The following is a 20,843-nucleotide window of genomic DNA, read 5'->3' as shown; positions in this document are numbered from 1 at the left end:
GGGGGAGGAGGAGGAGGAGGGCTGGGGGTATAGGGAAGGGAAGGGAAGGGAAGGGAAGGGAAGGGAAAAGGGAAAAGGGAAAAGGGAAGGGAAAGGCAGCCCGTGTCCCTGCGGGCCCGCCGGGCTGCGGTGGCCCCGGGGCCGGGGCGGGCAGCGCCGGGTCCCGCCCGCCGCGGGAGGAAGGGGCCGGGCGGGCGGCGCATCCACCTGCGGGCACCTGCCCCTGCCCCGCACCGTGACTCCTCCCCGGCCGCGCCGCCCGCTCCCGGCTCCCTCCGCCGCCTCCCGTCCCCTGCCGAGCCCGGCCGCTCCCGCAGCTTCCCCCAGGTAAGCGCCGCTCTCCCCGCCTCGGGAGCCACCCGGGAGGGAATCGCCATCCCGGCCGCTGCGAGCTGCGCCGTGCTGGGTTCGGTTTTTAGCTAAGAAACTTCGCTGTGCTCTTGGGGGGATGAGGAGGGGGCGCGGCGGCGTCTGGGAAGCCCCGTGCCGAGGGGCAGGAGGCGGCGGAGGAGTGAAAAGCGAGAGGCGGCTCTCCCCGTGCCCCTCCGCTGTCCCCGGTGTCCCCTGGCCGCAGCCGGTGTCTCCAGGGCGAGATGCGGAGCGATAAAGTCGCGCTCTCCCTCGGGCCGGAGTGTAAGGGAAGCCGGGAGCCGAAAGAGCAGGGAGGAGGTGGATGGGGAAGCCGGGGAGAGTCGGGATAGCCGGGACCAAAGGCGCAGGGAGGAGCTGGATGGGGAAGGCAGGATAGCCGGGATAGCCCGGAGCCAGAGACACACGGAGGAGGTGGATGGGGAAGCCGGGAGAGTCGGGATAGCCGGGAGCCAAAGGAGCACGGAGGAGCTGGATGGGGATAGCTGGGATAGCCGGGACCAAAGGAGCAGGGAGGAGGTGGATGGGGATAGCTGGGATAATCAGGATAGCCGGGAGCCAAAGGCGCACGGAGGAGGTGGATGGGGAAGCCGGGAGCCAAAGGAACACGGAGGAGGTGGATGGGGAAGCTGGGAGCCGAAGGAACACGGAGGGAGGGAGGAAGGAAGAATCTGGATGGGCGCTGTGGGGTCGCTGAGAGCGCGGTCCGAGGAGCCGCAGCGGGGAAGGTGCCGAGGGCTCAGCCAGAGCCGGCCCGCCCTACACCGCTCCAGGTGGAGCTTGTCCATCTCCTGCCCTGGTGATGAAGGGTGAAAGATTGGGCAACCTCTTCAAGGTCGCAGAGAGAGTAGACCAGAACAATGTTTAGCTCTGGGGCCTCTTCAGTGCGCATTGATGCATTGAGTTTTAGCAAAAGCATTAATTTGGAGTCAAAGTTGGCACAAAATCGAGTGATTTTGGAAAAGTAACTTTTAGAAGAGCTGTGTGGCTGAAACTTGGTGCCAAAGCTTTGCATGCTGAGGTGAATCCAGGCCACACCTCTTTGCAGGTGGCTTTGTGTTCGTTGCTTACCTGGACCTTGAAACTCAACCTCAACTTCCTGGGTGGGTGGGTGTCTGTGAATTTAAGGGAGCATTGTCACACTGAGCCTTTGTCCTACGTGGCCCTGTTTGTCCTGAGTTAAGTGACACTAATGTCTCCAGCGCTTTAGAAAGAGCCCAAGGAAGCAGGTTGGGTTATTTGCATCATCTAGGTAAATATTTGGTGGGGAAAGAGATGGACGTTGTGTGTGGCATAGATCGGTGAACTGGGAAAATGTGGCTTTAACCTACAGGTGTAGCTGTAAAGCCAAAAGACAGGTGGGCTAAGATAAATGTTGATGTCAAAGTAGGACCTCATGTGCCTTTTTGTCTTTCTTCCTTTCATTCTTAAACTGTTAAAGTTTATTCTGGCTCATAGGACAGTCAACCTAGAGCAAATCTATCATGGTAGCCTAGCGTGAAATTGGAAATAAGTCGGAACTACATTCCTGGATGTTGATGGAAAAACAAAGCAACACATTATTGTGGGATGCTGGTCAAAATATTTGCCTTGGAGTTGCCAGTCCTGAAGATTTGGGCTTTTCCTCCTGTGCCAGTCCAGGGCTGGTCCTCGCTGAGCAGCTCCAGTGGCACAGTGGTGGCTCAGGGGTGCCTGTGCAGCAGTGCTTCCCCCAGGCTCTGATGTGTGCATCCTGAAACCCTTTCTGGCAACAGGAGCCTCCCCGTGGAGTGAATTCAAACCTCCTGCCAGCAAGATTTGCTTTTCACTCTTATCTGCCACAGACCTCTTAGAAGTGGTTTGCAGCTCCTCAGGACCTGTAGGTCACGGGTTAAAAATCACTGACCTGGACAGGTATCTAAATAAATCTGGTTTGTTAACATTGCTGGGTTTTATTTTCCTGCAGTGTGGGTACCTAGGGCTACCTTATTCACATCACATTATTTGCAGCTCAAATATGGTGAACAAGTGCTCTTGAGAGGTTTATTTCCTTGCCAGTGACTTTCAGTGACGTAGACAGACACTTGAATTTAGCCAGAGGGTAATAATCAAATATGAAAATGATTAGCAAACATGCTTCTGCCTGAAAGTTATTTGCTTATGCCTTGGAAGAAGGGCAAGGGCAGAACCTGGGATGTCGTGTAGGGAAGGTAAGAATGCAAAGGCCAAGCTTGCTGTTGCTGCATCCTCCAGCTCTTCCTGTGATCTGGTTGTGGTTTGCAGCTGCTGCCTGAACAGTGGGTCCATCTCCTACCATGCCAGAGCCTCTGGTTCTCCTGGGCTCTTGGCCCATTCTGATTCAGAAATGGCTGATTTTGTAGGGTCTTATGCCCCTCAGCACCCACTCAGTGAAATAAGAAAAAAGGAAAGAGCATTTCAGCCTCCTTCCTCACCCCACTGCTCCTAACAAAGCACATGATGTACTTGTGACATGGCTGAGTTTGAAGCCAATGTCTGTTTGCAGACAGATGACAATAATAATAATCATAACAATAAAATTATTTGTAGTATGAGTATGCCATCCTATAACTGTTCAAAATGTGACTCCTGCCCTCGGAGATTTTTAACGCCTTTTTTTTTTTTGCACATGGAAGTAGAATTAATCTTGGTTTCCTGGCCTGGGGAATATTGCTGTGGAGTTCAGTGAGCCACTGCTGATAGTGCTTATCAAGAGGCACTGGTTTTTAACACCTCTTGATAAGTAGTTGTACATTATAATGGCTTTTTAGGAGCTAATCTAGAATAGCTTCAAAACTATTTCTTAGGAACTGTGAGAAGGATGAGGTTTTATTTGTGGCAACCTTACAGGTAAATATTTGCATAGTCTCACAGAGTTCTCTGAAATACTTGTGATGTTACTGCGCAGGCACGCTGAGTAGAGCTCACCTCTGTTGAGGTTTATTGAAAGGCCAGAACACTGTAGGACCCTGATTTTGATGACTTTGGGACATTCAGTCAATTTGTCCTTGATCCCTGCCAAAGGATAAATGGAGCAAATTAAAATCACTTTTATAAAATATCACAATAAAAATACTCAGTGCCACTTCCTGAAGAAGTGTCTAGGAAATCTTGTTAATGAAATGGCATAAAAAAAATCTTATTTATCTCCTTTCGTTCTTCATTCATAACTGGATTTTCTTAAACCTTTCTATACTTCATGTGCAAGTCATCATAATTTTTAGTAGTGACTGTTAAATGGCAATCTTCACCATGTTTCTTTCCTCTTGTCCAGATGACAAGGCAGAAACTGTCCTGTGAAATTGCTTTGTGAAAAGTTTATGAAAATTAATCTGGAATCACCTCTTTTCTTGTTTTCCCTCTTTTTTTTTTTTAAAATTTTATTTCCCCACTAACATTTCCTCCACACCATCATATCATGGTTATATTGTGTTCACTATAGTGTTGCTGAAACTTTTAGATGGTCATAAAATGGTTGGAAATGAAAAAAAAAGAAATAATATTTCCTTTCTAGCATCATCAATGCCATAATAGGTTGGCTTGCCCTTCTTTAAAGTTGAGCTTTGCACTGAAATTACTCCTTTGCTATCTCAGTGAGTTCTGTTGGTTTGCTCGATACAGAGAATTATTTGGATGGGTTGCAGTGTGTTAGGTTCATGTAGAAAGTTTGGATGCCTTTATGCTTCCTCCTTTTAGAGGATGAACTTGGCTTCATTCATTTGGGTTTTGACTGTTCTGTCCCCTTACATCTCTGTTTACATATGGCTGATTTTATGTAGGTCTAACTGTGAAGAACTAGTTTAGTTTTTGGGTTTTTTTTTGTTCTGGGGTTTCTTTTTCAATTGTTGATAACCATCACAGGGCTCAGCAAACAGCTGATGTTGTTTCTGTTTCAGGAAATAGCCTGAAACACTTATTGGAGCAATATGTAAATTTGTAAATGCAGGAAGCAAGCTGTTGCCAGTATAACTCTGCCTTTCTTTGGCCAGTTGAATTCACAGTGTTGGATTAGGATATCTGGAGGTAGTTATTCCATCCTATTGACTTGGGCATGGAAACAGCCAGTGGGGAACTCTGTGTAAAAGCTGTGGAAACCAATAAACCATTATGGCTTGGTGTGTGCTGAGGAAGTGCTGTTATTCCTTGCATGGAGAGCCAGGGTAAAAGGTAGCAGGTCTGGTGTCATTACAAAATCCTGCTTAGACCTTTGGGGTTTCTTGCCTTTGATTCTGTCTGTTGCCTTTTTGGGATGATGGCTCCTGGCCAGCAAAGGACACTGGAGGTGTGAGGGGGCCATGAGCTGATGCTGCTGTAATGAGGCAAAATCAGGGTCTCATTTTTGCCCAAAATCTGCCAAAATTCGGTGAGGGGTTTAGGAGCATGGACCATGGTGAGGACCATGTGCAGCTGAGCAGCACAGCTCTCCAGGGCACAGAGGGACTGTCTCTGTGGCAGGGAGGAGGACAAGCCTCTGGAGGGCTGAGAGTCTGGACAGCCCAGTTTGGATTAAATAGGATGCTGTGAAATTAAGTACAGACCAACTGTGCTGCAACTTTTACTTAAAGACCTGATTTGCAGGAATCTGCAGAAAAACTAATTAAAAAATGCAAAAAGCTATTGGATTGAATTTGTTTTGAATTAATCTAATTTTTTTTTTGTATTGTTGTTTGGCTGTGTTCCTTTTTTGGTTTCATTTTTGACAAATTTACTGGAAACAGTGATGCATTCCTTTAATCTTAATTACCCATGATTAAGATAACATAAAATTAACACTCCTAAGGCATATGTAAAAATCTTGGCTACTTCAAATAGCAGCCGCCAGCTGAGGCAACTCATTTTGCTTTATTCATCAGTGAATGTGTCAGTGGTGGCTTTTTACTCTTTGTCTCTTCTGTCATTAGAAACAGTGGCTTTTTTCCTGTACTTTGAGTTATGAAAGAAAAACCCACTCAGTTTTGGACCTTCTGTGTTGCTGGAGGTGTAAATGCTGTTTCTGCTCCATCCATACTGGAGTTTTTGAAATTTAGGGGCAGGACTGATGGGTCCCTTTCATTATTTGGGTGCACTTTTTCCAGCGCTGGAAGGTGTTAGCAAGCCAACCCTCAAACCTCTGGTACCCTGTGATACCTTGAAGCTCTGGTGGGGGAACTCCATCCCAATTCCCTTGCCTGGGACCTCCAGCTCCCTTTTAAAGGACTCCTGAAATTTGTTTTTTCAGATGCACCCAGTAAAGTGCTGTAATAGCTCAGCAGACCTCAGGAGGAATGAGGGCAGTGAGAGGGAAGCGCAGTTGTACATTCCCACTGAACTCTTCTGCACCATCAGAGTGGGTTTAGGACACTTTTAAACGGCCTATTTAAATTTATTTGTTGTGGGAGGTGAGTTAGGGGCCAAAGTATTGGACTAGGTAAGGCAGACCAGTCCCTTGTAGCTCTCTAGTTGTTGGGGAGTGTTTGATGGTCATTTTGCTTCTCCATGACTCAGCTTCCTTATCTGAGAAGCTGTTGCAGTTCCCTTGATGTGTTTGTAAAACATTTTGAAGTGTGGGGGTGATGTGTGCTTAGGAAGACCAGATTATGTCATTATTGGATGCTACAGATTGATTTTTGCCTGAAACATTTGCAAAGCTAACAGCAGGTCAGTGATTTTGGTTTCCTGTAGTTTTAAAACACTGGCAAATATGTAAATATACTATATGATATGATATGATATGATATGATATGATATGATATTAATGATATGATATGATATTAATGATATGATATGATATGATATGATATGATATGATATGATATGATATGATATGATATGATATGATATGATATGATATGATATTATACCATAAAATACAGGAACCTATGAGTTCCTGTATTTTATAACAGGTAAACAGAAGCTGGATAGGAAATAGATCAACAAGAACTAAATTTGGAGTGATGGTGGAAAACCAGCTAAGCAAGAGAGGTATTTTTTCCTCAGTTCATTTGAAAACAAATAGAACCAAACCAAAACCACTCTCAGAAACTCCCAAAAAAGAGCGAGGAACACTCTTCTCTGTTAATTTGCAAAGCCTTTCAAACGGTAATATAACAAAAGTATTTGGGATTTTTTTTAGTACCTGTTGGCTTCCCTCAGAATCACCACATCTCTCTGGTATCACTAAACTTCCTAACCCTTTTATTCCTTCTCCTTTTCAGAGAACAAGGAACAGAAACAGCCTCCTGTGATTTATTTGTCCCCAAGTCTGGGCAGAGCTGCACTTCCCCACTGCTGAGAAGAGCTGGGCAAGGATGGATGGGACATAAAGCAAAGCAGAAGTCCTGGAGCCTTAGTCACCAGTCTGATGGACTTTCAGTGAGTATGAGTAAGGCTCACCTGTCTGCCACACAAATAAGTGCAGTGGTGCATTATTTACATGTTTGCTGATAAGCAAATACCAGCATCAGCCTTCCTGAAGTGTCACAAAGAATTGGCACGCTTGAGGGGCTGAGCAGCTGCTGAAATCTGCTTCAGTGACATTTGCAGTTCAGTTTTGGGTGAGATGATGCCTTGACAGAGGTTTTAAAAATAACATATTACTTTGGGCTGAATTATGGTGTGCTTTTATACAGCTGCTAAGTGCAGGGTTTTGCTCTGCAAGGTAGAGAAAGGTATTTCTCAGCACAGGACTGAGGCACTTTGTAGGCTTTTTTTTCTTGTAGAGCAACATGAGAGGACTCAGTAGACAGCAGCATTTATTAGAATGATTTCTTGTGGAGGTGTATAGCTGCCTATTTTAGATCTGCACCAGCAAACATTTTTGTATTTCTAGTGTCTGTGGCAAACATTTTCGTATTCCTTGTGTCTGTGGCAATCAGTGGTTTTGCTCAACGTTAACGTTTAACTTTAAAATAAACTGCTGGATGCTTGAAGCATTCAGTGCAGAACCTCTCTTTTCCCCTGTTTGCAAAACTTTCAGTATTGCTGTGGCACAGTTCCCTGGCAGTGCTTCTCTCCCTGCTTTTGGTTCGGTGGCTACAACACACAGCCAAGAAAACAACTCTTTAGAGCACCTAAGAGTGAAAAAAACGTGGCCTTGTGGGGGCTGCAAGCATCATGAACTGCTTGAATTTGTATTTGCTGACGCTGTGCTGGTTTCTGTGTCATAAACCTCAGAGAGACACTTGAGTAAGTGTTGAGAGAGGGCCTGGCCGTGGCACTGACACCGTGTGGGTCCCTGCCAGGAGATTCTCTGACTCTGGTTCTGCCAGCCAGAGCGAGCACTGACTTGACCTTCTCAGTTTGTGCTGCCCTCGTGCTAATGAATAGTTGCCACTGTACAATGCTCAGGCTTGTATTGAGAGGCTGCTGAGATCTGATTTCATGCTGCACCTTGATTTGTACCCTCTCTTCAAATACTTCCGCTTGGTTTGGAGTTTTGTTGGTTTTTTAAATTTGTTTTATTCCCTTTCTCTGCAAATCTGGCCTTTTTCCAAAGGGAAAACTGACAAGAAAGCTGGACAAAGCCTCCAGTTGTGATTGTTTTCTTTTTTGTTTGTTTGTATAGGTTCACACTTTACTCCCCAACACTTGAATTGTTTCTGTACTGTTGACAAAGGAAAAATGACCTCTACTCTAGTAAGTAAACAAAATATTCACAATATTCCTCGCTGATTATTTTCTTTTAATTTGGTTTTATTTCTTTGCACGTAACATCCCATTGATTGATGTCCTGATTAACAAGTCTTTTAAAACAGGGACTGTTTGTTGTGTTTCCTTTTGGCAAAAAGGGGGAAAGATGCTGTGAGGCAGGTGTAACAGCCTTGAATTAACCAACATTTCACGATACTTTTAGGGGAGATTTATGCTTTTGGCACATACTTTTGATTTTTTTTAAGCTTGTTTTGGTGGGATAGATTAGAATGGCTTCTAACTAGCTCTTAAAGCTCTTGCAGGATAAATATTCCTGTTGGAGGCCAGTGTGTGTCAGAAATAGCTTAGGTGTACCTGATGCTGTCACAGCACGAAATGGGGCAGTAAGCATTTATCCTGGACTGGACAAAGGCTGTTACTTGTCAGCATTTCTTTCTGTGCTGGTGCAGCCCACAGCTGTCCCTGCTGGTTATTTCTATCCTGTCAGATGTCCCAGGGCAACCATTTGTGCAAACAGCTTGGGAGGGCTGGGCTCAAGAATCCTTCTTAGGCTGGGCTGCTATGGAAAGCAAGCTCAGGAAAACTGATCTTGCCAGAGCATTCCCAGCCTCACTCTGTGTTATTTTTATTATTTAAACCGTGAGGTTTTGGGCATGTTCTGTGAATCTCTCTGTCTGTGTACACTGGAGTCCCCAGTAAGTGCTCTGTGTGCATGGGGTGTATTTTACAGAGTGGGACTGGGAGGTTTTTGTCCTTGTTTCTCACTCTCTCCTGTTCCCTCCCTCCCCATGCCACCCCTCAGGGTCCTCCACCGCCATACTACGAGAACAGGGGCTTCCAGCCAGAGCCCCCCTACACTGCCAGGCCGGCAGCAGGTGCTCACCCCTACCCACAGCTCTTCTCCACAAACCCTCCCTCCGTGCCAAGCTACGTCCCAAGGGTTGCCACCCACCAGTCCAGCAGGCCAGCAGCACCCCCACCCAGGAGAACCTGTGCAGCCAGTAAGTTATGGGGGGGGTTTCTTCTGGTTTTGTGTGAAAACCCACTGGGAATATTTCTCTGTCTGCTCTGGGGTGCCCTGACCCCCAGGGCAGCACTGACTCTGACCCTCATTCATGGAGAAAGTTTCCCAGACTTCAAGATAGACCAGAATCCACAAAAGTGTGAAATAGATTATAGAGAGCAGTGTAGGTGTATCACTGGGTGAGAAATTGAGGTTTTGGGGTTTTTAGTATGTTGTGGATGGAAGCAAGATGGAGGGCACAGGGTGTTGTCCTGGGTTTGTTCTTCGTGCTTCTTCTTCCTTCTTCTCCATGGGTTTGGGTGGCATTTTGTAACTGGGCAGGAAAGTCCCCATTGCAGCTCTGTGGGATCAGTTATTGGGTTAAAAGGGAAAATAATCCAGGTGTCAGGTTCTTCATTGGATAGTTTAGTCCTAAAAGACTTTGGAACAAGAGATTGTTGGCCATTTTGTGCCTTCTGATGAAAAGCTGCAGAACTCACAGCAGTGAGACTGTTTTACTGATAAGAAATAATAAACACCTGAGTCTGAACATGGAACACCATCTCAAGTGCCTTCAATCCAGACCCAGAGAAACCCACAACTGGTGCTGTCACAGTTTTGGGCCTGGGATCTGTTGAAGTAAGATAACAAAGGAAAGGGACTTTCCCTTCCCAGTTGTGTGTTGAAGGAGTCACTTCCTTCATGCCTTTCTTCCTGTCATGAAGAAGTGACAGCTGGCTGGGGTGCTGCTGAAGCTGGGGGCTTTGGGAGGAAGGATGGTGGAATGGGGAAAAGTCTGGCTAAAAATGACTGATTTTAATGTCAAATAAATAGTGCTGGTGGGTGGAAATTACTGGTGGGTGGAAATAACTTTATTTGTGAACCTAATTTCTCTTCTCCTTGCTTTCTTTTCAGGTCTAAGGAAAACCATAATAATAATATTATCTATATTAATAGTCATTTGTTGTGCAATTGCTGCTTTCTTCATATGGTATTTTGGTAAGTTATTTTGTTTTCCTTATTTATTGTTTTTTTAAGAAAAGATGTATTAAACTTTTCAAGTTAGAGATACCCATTCTCATTTTATGCTTTATTCTGAATTAAGGACAGGAAAGTCTTTTTTCCTTTTCTCCTAAGAGATGAACTAATGTTGCTTCTTAATGGCTCAGTTTTGTATGTGGGTTAAGCTTTGGTTTGGTGTTTTTTTCTTTCTTTTTAATGCTGCTGTTACTTTCCAAATTTGAGCTTCACTTAATTTCAGGTGAAGGGAGGGGATTGCAATAAGTCTGCAAACCTTAACTGCAGGAGTGTAAATGGTCAAGATGTGTTCTGCTTTGCTAAAATGGGATCTCTCTTGGAGCAGAAGTCATTTACATCCATTTATTTGTCTCTGTGGGGCTTTTGTGTAAACATTGCATGAGCCCAGCCTGTCTCAGCACTCTAAGTTGTACCATGGATGTTTGCTTTGGAAATCATCCCCAGCTGGGGTGGCTGAGCTCTGATGCAGGGCTGGACCAATTCTGTTCAGCTCAGGTGAAGTTTGCCTTGTGCTGTCTTAATTTCCCTTTCTATGAAAGCTACTTTGCTAAAAAAGCAGGAAACTAGAAATCTGGTAGTTTTAGGAACCTCTCCTTTCCATCCTGCTCAGGAGAAGAGAAGGAGAGATCCAGTGGAAGGTGTCCCTGCTCATTGCATTGGGGTTGGACTAAAATGATGTTTAAAGACCCCTTCCAAACTTTTCTATGACTTTAAGGGGGTCAATTTAGAACTATTAGGATGACACTTTGTGTTCTTAGGGGCATTTTTTGACTCATTTTGATTTAAGCAGGGTGAGTGTAATCTTGTTTGAAACAAGAGCAAAAGTACATAATTGAGGCACTCACTCTGCTTTTCCTTTTCTACGTGCTAACACTTTGCCAGTGCAAAGCTTATTCCTTTCTGACAACTCCATGGTGCCTGATTATTCAGGGGAGGCCAGTGGCCAAAACCCAATCAGCTGCATGAGAGACTTGATCTGGGCAAAGGACAGAGCAATCCATCTCTGCTGGGGCAGGCTGGGTCCCTCCCACCTCTGGGTTTAAAAGCCACTTCCAACATTTTGCTCCATCAAAGAGGGAAACTCCTTGAGAGCTGGGCTGATGTGGGTGGTCACTAGTTGTTGTGGTGTTGTGGGTCCCAGGACGAGGTGAGAGATGAGAATTGACTCCAAGTTCTTAGAAGGCTGATTTATTATATTATTGTATCATATCATATACTAAAACTATACTAAAGAAAGAGAAAGGAGACATCAGGAAGCTAGAAAGGAATGAATAATAAAAACACATGACAGACAGAGTCCTGACACAGCTGGACTGGGATTGGTCATTAGTTAAAAACAATTCACATGGAACCAATCAAAGATGCACCTGTTGGTAAGCAACCTCCAAACCACATTCCAAAGCAATCAGATAATTATTGTTTACATTTCTTTTCTGAGGCCTCTCAGCTTCTCAGGAGAAAAATCCTGGCGAAGGGGTTTTTCATAAAATATCACGGTGACAACGTGCAGCCTCGTGGCTGTGTTTCTGTCTCCCTGCAGTAGAGAATCACTGTCTCAGCTCCCTGATTGAGTGTGGCTCCTCAGGGGTGTGCATGCCCCCCTCCCAGTGGTGTGACGGAGTGAGCGACTGCCCCAACGGGGAGGACGAGACCCGCTGTGGTGAGTGACAGCAGCCAAGGGCTGGGGGAAATCTGCATCAACTGCAGGAGCCTGGGGGCACATTGCCTTGCCCAGAGCTTGCTTAAGCTGCAACAAGGCTGTTTTAGCCCAAGGTCTGTCTTTAAAGTGGTTTAGGATGTGTGTTATGTATACATATTCAGTTTGTTTCCAGCCCGATTGAAAAGCTGAAATAAAATGCTCAGGGGTTTGAGCTGCCTTGACTTTGAGTCAGTTTTTTTAAATCTCACCTTTTAATTTGAGTGGGGTTTGTGCAGAACTGGATCTAGAACTTGTCTCTGGATGGAACAGTCAGTGGTGACTTCTCAGTAAGCTTCAGGTGATAACAAACCTGGTGGTCTCCAGTCAGGCTTGTGTTTTTCCATGTATTTTGTATTCCTTGTTTTCCTCTTAGTTCTTCAACTACTTCCTAACTCATTTGTGTAAGAAAGCCTGGCCTAATCATTGCTTTGAACTGAAAAGATGCCAAGGGAAGCTTTAGAGCTGAAGGTAGAAATCAAGGTGGAAGCCTTGTCCATTCCAGAGGTTTGGCATCTTGGGTCGTGCCAGTGCCACACTGGAAAATCCAGCTGTACTTTAAATTCCCTCTGCAGACTTTTATTCAGCACATTCTCATGCAGGGTTAGCATTTGCTGGCGGCTGTTCCACTCCATTTGGTAGAATAATGGCTTCTTGGAGAAGCCTGTTTCAATCTCTTCTTTTGCTTGAACTATTTTTTATTAAATTCTTGTGCAAGCAAATACATAATGGGACGTGGAATGTCAGAGCTAATTGCCCCTGGTTGCATTCTTGCTTTACAAAGCACTTCTCTGAAGAAATTTGGTGTATTAAGAGATAATATAATATCTTAATAATAAAGATATTAATAAGATAATATGATCTATTTTTCGATATATCATTTTATTTATACACAGTATGTAATATATTAAGAAATATATGGTTGCATGAAGAAAAGATCAGGAAATTTTCATTATTGCAATCTCTCTCAGTGGTAGAATATAAAAGAATTTTGAGCATAAAAGCTAAAATGAAAGGATGAACCCTATTTTGTACATTTGTATTTTAAAACTGGTAGTTTTTCTAAATTGCCTTACATGTAAAGAAGTCATTGCCATATTTCTGTCTACTGGCTATTTACTTAGAATAGAAGGGAGCATTAAATTAACATCAGTTCATACATGAAGTGGATATTATTATGGGTAACTACTTCCAAGCAGAGAGGGCAGTAATAATAGCATGTGGTGTTCTTAGTTTCCTTTTTTTTTTCCTTTTTCCCTTTCTGCCTTTTCTGGCAGTTAGACTTTTTGGACCAAATTTTATCCTGGAAGTTTATTCACCTGTCAGCAAATCCTGGTATCCTGTTTGCCACGATGACTGGAATGATGATTATGGGAAGATTGCATGCAAAGACATGGGCTACAGCATGTAAGTGCAACCTCTGCTCAGAAAAAGAAAGGTTAAAATTTCCCTCTTGCCATTTGCAATGTGTCTGAGACTTTGCTGTGAAAATGTATTGGCAAAGGCATCTCTTCATCTTGCCCTGTTACATGAGGTGCATACATATTAGGTAAAAATATGATATAAATGATATCAATATTATAAAAAATATATTATATTTATGATATATATTTATTTATTATATTATATTTATATAATTTTATATAAATGATATAAACAAATGATATAAATATTTTAACCCAGCGACTGTGGCTGGGCTGCACCACCAGGGTTCCACGTTCACAAAAATAAATATAATAAACAAAAATAAAGATTTCTAGTGCTGTCGTGTCAGAAGCTCTGGCTTGGCACAGCTCATTGTTATCACCTGTTTGAAAACTGAAAGCGCTGCTGGGTTTCATGGTGGACTTTCTGTTTTTTAGGGATACATATTTCTACAGTCGTGGGGTACCTGACGTCAGCTTTAAGAGCTACATGAAGCTGAACACAAGTGCTGGGAATATAGACTTGTACAAAAAGCTGTACAGCAGGTATCTTTGGTTAATAAAAGCCTCTCTCCTTTCATCCAGGCTCTCTCCAGATGCTGGAGGAGGTGCAGCTTCTGCCTGCAGCACAGTGCAAGCACATCTTCCAGTGGGGATTGCTGGAGGGAAAGAGACTTTGCTTTTGATCTGATTGCAGCAACTGTTCTTCCCTCTTTTTAAAAACACAGCTGTTATTTTTCCATCCTCCCTGTCCTCTTCTAAAAGAAAATATGTCCCATCCTCTGTATGCCACATCAAAGGAGTTTTTCTAAGGCTCTCTGACCATCAGCAGGAGTTTGTGCACAGTGACAAGAGCTACAAGCTGCAACACATTCACAGCAGCTGGCACAGCCTTTTTTTCAGTCACGTGAACACACAGCATGCAAAAATGGATCTTCACTGTGGAAAGCATCATTTTTATTATCATTAAACCACTCTGAAGTGTCCAGTGTCAAAACCTGTAGGCTGCTGTGCTTACAAACTCCCTGCAGCTCCCTTGTTTAGTTCTTCTGCAACGACTTCCTAAATCAGCTCCACTTTCTCTCTTCATCTTGCTTCTCAATAGGCTCTAAAACCTTTTGTGCTCATGCCTGCAGTGTCCCACAGGACAGTTTTGGTGAATGCAAGGCATGGTGGAGGCCAGATGGTGAAGAAAGGAGGGAACCCTCTGCAGGAAGATGAGGCTGAAGGCAGGGCATGCAGCTGGAAAGGGTGGAAAGCAGCTGGAGGGTGGGCTTGGCTCACCATTTCCTTCACAGAGTGCCTAAGATGCTGTTTGATGTTTTTATTTCCCCTGCAGTGGTTCCTGTGCCTCAGAAAGTGTGGTTTCTCTGCGCTGCATAGGTAACTCCCTGGCTTTTGCAAACGTCTGCTTCTTCATGCTTTGAAATGCTCTGGCTGGCAAGTCCTTTTGGACCTGTGGCATTAATTGCAGCTTTTGAGTGGGCAAATGATTTAACTCTGGTTCCCAAATAATGCAGTTTTAAGAGCAGGGTGGGAGAGGAGACAAGGAATACAGTGGATCCCCAGTTGCTTTTGTCTTTGGTGCCACTGGTTCCTCTAAATGACTTGTGGTGGAGCTCCATATCCATCCCCCAGCACTGTGTTGGGATGTCTGTGGCACATTTGCTCCCCAAAATTCAGCAATTGGGTGGGCAGTGCATTTTTGATGGTGATTCCTGTCCTGAGGACTCTCCTGGCTGTTGGCTGCTTTGTTGCACAGCAACAAACAAACAAAAAAAAACCCCCAAACCCCCTCCCCAAAAAAACCATGAGAAAAAAAATCTAACAAACAAAAAAACCTACAAAAAACACCCCCAAAAAAACCAAAAAACCCCCCAAAAACCCCAAACCAAAACAAAAAAAAAAAAAAAAAAACCAAAAAACCCCAACAAACCAAAAAAACCAAGCCAGTGTCTGAATGGCCAGAGACTCCTGAAAGGTGGGAAGAGTTTATGGTGAACCAAGGGCAGCAGCTGCCAGGTGGGGTTTGCAATTTACTGGGGGTCTGGGCAATGGCAGACTTGGGGATTTGGTGTCAGGGCAGGGGTTTGAGCTGTGCTGTGCCCAGCACGGTGTGTGCACCCCTCTGCCAGGGGAGCCTGGGGTGCAGAATCCACCTCCCAGCTCCCTCTTTGATGAACCTCTGTGTGTGACTGACCTTTCAGAGTGTGGCCTGCCCAGCAAGAGCGTGAGCATCATGAACAGGATCGTGGGGGGCAGCGGGGCCGTGCTGGGGCAGTGGCCGTGGCAGGTCAGCCTGCACGTGCAGGGCACCCACGTCTGTGGGGGCTCCATCATCACCCCACACTGGCTTGTGACAGCAGCACACTGTGTGGAAGGGTGAGTCCCTCTCTGGTTCACAGAATTCACAGAATCACTGGGTTGGAAGAGAGCTTCAAGACCATGGAGTCCAGCCCAGCCCCAGCAGCTCAACTGAGCCCTGGCCCCCAGTGCCACATCCAGGCTTTGTTAAACACACCCAGGGATGGGGACTGCACCACCTCCCCGGGCAGCCATTCCAGAACTTTCTCACCCTTGCTGCAAAAACCTTTTCCCTGCTATCCAACCTGTATTTCCCTTGGTGCAGCTGGAGGCTGTGTGCTCTGGTTGTGTCAGTGCTGCTGGAGAAAGAGCCCAGCCCCAGGTGAGCACAGGCACCTTTCAGGAGCTGTGCAGAGTGATGGGGGCAGCCCTGAGTCTCCTTTTCTCCAGGCTGAGCAGCCCCAGCTCCCTCAGGGGTTCCTCACAGGGTTTGTGTTCCCAGCCCCTCTCCAGCCTCGTTGTCCCCTCTGGATGTGCTCAGTGTCCCAAGGTCCTTCCCAAGCTGAGGGCCCAGAACTGGACACAGCACTCCAGGTGTGCCCTCAGCAGTGCAGGGACAGAATGACCTCCCTGCTCCTGCTGGCCACTCCATTCCTGATCCAGGCCAGGAGCCTTTGGCCTTCTTGGCCACCAGGGCACTCAGCTGGCTCATGCTCGGTCAGCTGTCACCAGCACCCCCAGGTCCCTTTCTCCAGCCACACCATGGCCAGTCCAGAGCATTGCAGGGGGTTATTGTGGCCAAAATGCAGGACTCAGCACTTGGATTTGTTCAACTTCACCCTGTTTGCCTTTCTTCAAGCTGAAATGCATGAATTTATTCAATTCTCCCCACTTTCTCCTTTAAATCTGAATTTCTCCCCCTGCCTGGCATGCAGGTGCTCAGTGCAGTGTTTTGTCTGTGTTGTAAATTTGAAGTATTAAGGGAAGATTGGTTCTGGAGGAGGCTGGCTGCAGCTCATCTGTCTGCTTTCTACAGGAAGCCTTATTTTATATTTTGTCTTATTTACAAAATGAAATGGGTGATGTTGAGCACAAATACCCAACCAATTTAATGTAAACTCAAGGCACCAAATTTAATGCCAGCCAGTACAATGTTTCCATGAAGATGTTGAATTACACTGTGAGAAAACCCAAAGGGAACTCCCCCCCCTCCAAATTCTCAAATATCACACTGCTGTAGATATGATCAATTTAAAGATGCCTGTGCCATTTATTTCTTCATATCTTTTTGCCACAGGGTAGTAAAGTCCAAGTCAGTATTAAATACAGATTTATATCTATCCAAGGAGCACTTTATGTAGCCATCAACAAGAAAAATAGCTGGTGCTTTGTACATTTTTAACCTATAAAAGAGAGTTGAGGGTTCTCTGGTACCCTCAGAAAGAGCAAAAATTTGTTTACGAGGTGGCTGCTTCTGTTGGAGGGAAAACCCACAAAGCAAAAGATTTTTAATGGTTGGTTGGCTGGATCACAGGTTTGAGGCTGGGGCAAGGAAGAATATTTGTCCTTAACCTTGAGAAAGGAATGCAAGTGTTGATTTCTACCTGGAGATCTTATCCCTCCTTGTTGTCTGGATTGGAGCTCTGCAGTGTGCAAAAGCTTTGGGAATGGCAACCAAGCTGCAGCTGGCACAAACCTGGTTTTCAGCCTGATCTGGGCTTTTTTGGAGGTGGGGTGATTGCAGGCACAACTGCCTTCGCACTTCTCATGGAGGGAGTTTTAACACTTGTGGCAAGTTTTCTATTAAGCTTTTGTAAACTGTGCTGGAGCACAAGAGGCTGCTTAAATAGCATGCTTAAAATAAAAAAAAAAACCAAAACAAAACACCAAAACCCAAAACCAGCCTAAAAAAAGCCCTGTGCTTTCAAGATAGTGCAATTCTTTCACTAGATCATGTTTTTACTAATTCTGGCTTCTGCTGATACCAGTGACATGTGAGACTTCAGAAATACCTGCCTGATCCCTCAGTCGTGAAAATCAAAAGGCTTCAGTGTTGCAGTCTCAGACTTAATTTGTTGTGCTGAGTGATTAAGGGCATGGACAGTGATACTTAACCCACTGGAAAGATTTTATTTAATATATTTTTGAAACTAGAGCCAAGCTTTCCTCAAGTTACATGTCTGGCAATTTGTTTTGTCTTATTCTTCAGAAATGGTAGTTAAGTGCATGTGCGTTTTTGGTCACACAAACATTTGACCACAGCTCCTGAAGACAGTTTTTTGAAGGTCCTAATCCCTGTCTTGTCACCACAGAAGAAAACCTTGAGACCTTTTCTTTGTTCTGTAGGCGACTGTCTGACCCACTCAGCTGGAGGGTTTATGCTGGGATTCTCAATCAGGATGAGATGCTCTTCAGAAGTGGATACAAAGTGCAATTGATAATTTCTCACCCAGATTATGACACGGACTCCAAAGACAACGATGTTGCCCTTATGAAGCTGGAGACACCACTGAGTTTTACTGGTAGGTGTTCTGCTCTTCTAAGGGAAAAATCCAGTGGCAGTGAGCACACCTTTTACAACTTCTGAGTTTCATCAAGCAATCCTTGTAGACACTTATTGGATGAACACAAAATGATCTCAGAGACAGAGGGCACAGCATCTGATTTCCTAAGCAGGATTTATTTATATCTATGACATGGATAGGGGGTTTGGGCTCATCTCAATAATATATTTTTACCTCAGAATGCTCTGTGGTGCTTCAGTTTAGCCATTGCTGTATGTGCAGAGAGCTACAGGTGCAGTGCTGGGGCAGCTGATTAAATCCCACCTCAAGTCAGGTCAAATGATGGTCAAAAAACCCTTCAGAATTCAACATTACATACAAGAAGATCCTTTCATCAAAGCAGATGTAGGTTGTTTGTAAGCAATCAGTACAAAATAGAGAACAAGCCATTATTTAAACTTGAAGTGCTTTTTGTCTACAGGCCCTTTGTGTTTCAGTGCATCAGTTTAAAGCTACTAGGAGTAATCTGAAAGGTTTAGTAAAAAGAAAGAATTTCTGCTGCTGAGAGCAGGGAGATCGTCTGTTGTCCAGGTTTTTGTGCTGCACACTTCTTGTGTATATCAATACTGAATCCTGCTTGTCTTGTGATCATTTTCAGCAGATTTTTGCAAAGAAAATGCAGAGCTGTAGTTTTCAGAATTTTTTCTTTTTCTTCTACTGCTCAGAAGTGCTGGTGTTAATTGTTCTATTTAACCTGATGAATTAAGGTAGAACCACTAACTGCTTGTCCCTCGCTTTGAGGTGAAGATGGGGTAGATTTGAGGTGGAGATGAGGTAGATTTGAGGTGAAGATCAGGTATCCCTCAGGGAAAGGGCAGCTGGTAAACTTTCTGCTGCTTCCTGCATTGTCTGCCTGCAAGGAATGTAAAGTACAGGGGGAATGCATGGTGTGTAAGTGGTGGCCATTTAAATTTATTTTGAGTTCTGTCTGAATACCTATTTTCTGTTTGTTTTGCAGAAACTGTGAGGCCAGTTTGTCTGCCCAATCCAGGAATGATGTTCCAGCCTAACCAGCAGTGCTGGATATCAGGGTGGGGAGCAGAGTACCAAGGAGGTAAAAAGTGCCCCTGGAATATTTTGATCTTTCACATAAACCAGTCTTCTTCATCCTAAGAATATTGTTGCATGGGCTGATGGGGCAGTTTCAATTACATCTGTTCATACACTATTTTTTCACCCATTTTACAGCCCCCAGTATTTACCCAGGGCATTCTGTCTCAAAGCAAGTTTTGCATTCAGCAGACTTCAAAGGGACCCTCAAATCAGTTTTGGGGGCCAGAAATATCCACCCAGGAGATAATTCTGTGCCCCTGCTGCAGCAAAGGTTGCTGCATGCCAAGCATGTCCTGTGGATATGGGAAGGGGCAGGAGCTGCTCCTTTTCACCAGCTCAGGCTGAAAGAGAATAATGCAAATAAATTTGCAAGACTGGAAGAAGGAAAGGGAGGAAAGGGTTTTTTTTTTTTTTTGGTATAAGAAAGGTGCTGGGGGAGGTCCTCTTGATCTCTTGTAGACTTCTTACATCTTAAATTTCCATCCTGCTGCTTCTAGGAAGTTTATTTCATCTTGACTGCTGGGATTTTCTGTAACAGCAAAGTAATGTGATGCTGATTCTGGTTTTGTCTTTGCACGTTTGTGCCTATTCCAATTCCAGGTAAAACATCAAATAACTTGAATTACGTTGCGGTGCCCCTCATAGAACGTTCCAGGTGTAATGCTGTTTATATCTACAATGGCATGATTCTGCCTACAATGATCTGTGCTGGAGACCTAGCAGGGGGAATTGATTCCTGTCAGGTAATTATTCCTAATTAATAGCTAATAATTGTATAAAAGATGAAATTATCTGATTATTTTTGTGGCCTTGGTAGTAGGTTTTTTTTTCTGTCTATCTTTCTATCTGTCTTTCTTTCTATCTTTCTATTTCTCCATTACAAATAAATCCTATGCCCTCCCAAAATTAAAAAAAAATGCATTACATCTGCTTGGGCTTCTGGTTCTTTTGGTGGTGCATCCCTTTAAAGAGGAGGGCTTTTTTTTCATCATCTGAATGGCTGCCAGTGCTGAGTTCTTGCTAAATTCCCAAGGGAGGTGAGGCTCCTTTTTAATGCTTCAAGGATGGTTTGTTACCTGGCACTTGAAAGTGATCAAATGCTCCTCATAACCACAGCATTATCATCATTATTATATTATTAATCACAGTGTTGTGCTTGTGAACAATAAAGCCAATAATGCCAATCTTACTTAGAGGGCTCTGGGCAAATTAATTTCATCCCTATTGGAAGCAGACATCATTTAACACCAAAATTGCCACCATATCTTGTTTTAGTGAGTCCCTCAATGGCAGGTGGGTTTATATTGAAACTGAAGCTGTGTTCCTGGGTGAAGTGGGTCGTGTTTTTCCTGGTGGCTGTGTCACTGACAAGGTGTTTGTGTCCCCTGCAGGGTGACAGTGGAGGTCCTCTGGTGACTCACCACCACTCTGTGTGGTGGCTGGTTGGAGACACCAGCTGGGGCACTGGCTGCGCCACTCCCAACAAACCTGGAGTGTATGGGAATATGACTGTGTTTACAGACTGGATTTATAAAAATATGCAGGTAAAATATTCAGAGTTTTTTCATAAATTTTAAGGTACCACATCCTGAAACATGGTTCTACTTAAAAAAAAAAAAGTGATTTGCATGGTAACTAAGCTGTTTTGTTGGGAAGCATCCAAGTGATTGTTAAGACAGAACCTGAACCTTTGTTTTCTGTTTTATTTTGTCTTTTAAACAGGCAAACAGATGACAACACTCATTGCTAATCGATGTTCCTGAGGA

General features: G+C 44.4%; 1 protein-coding gene across 1 annotated transcript; it reads left to right on the top strand.

The window, feature by feature from the left end:
• Positions 1–286: 286 nt before the first annotated feature.
• On the top strand, positions 287–20,811 carry TMPRSS2 (transmembrane serine protease 2). The gene is made up of 15 exons (XM_030955060.1): positions 287–327; positions 6,561–6,717; positions 7,910–7,980; positions 8,798–8,996; positions 9,914–9,997; positions 11,577–11,696; positions 13,010–13,139; positions 13,595–13,702; positions 14,496–14,539; positions 15,364–15,538; positions 17,807–17,982; positions 18,983–19,078; positions 19,678–19,820; positions 20,469–20,621; positions 20,800–20,811. Exons 3-15 carry the CDS (start codon positions 7,966–7,968, stop codon positions 20,809–20,811), a joined length of 1,455 nt encoding a protein of 484 aa, XP_030810920.1. The 5' UTR covers positions 287–327; positions 6,561–6,717; positions 7,910–7,965.
• Positions 20,812–20,843: the final 32 nt, after the last annotated feature.

Source organism: Camarhynchus parvulus, chromosome 1, assembly GCF_901933205.1.
Source record: "Camarhynchus parvulus chromosome 1, STF_HiC, whole genome shotgun sequence".
Lineage (NCBI taxonomy): Eukaryota > Metazoa > Chordata > Aves > Passeriformes > Thraupidae > Camarhynchus > Camarhynchus parvulus.
Note: the sequence above shows the minus strand (reverse complement) of the source record. Positions and strands in the feature narration are given on the sequence as shown.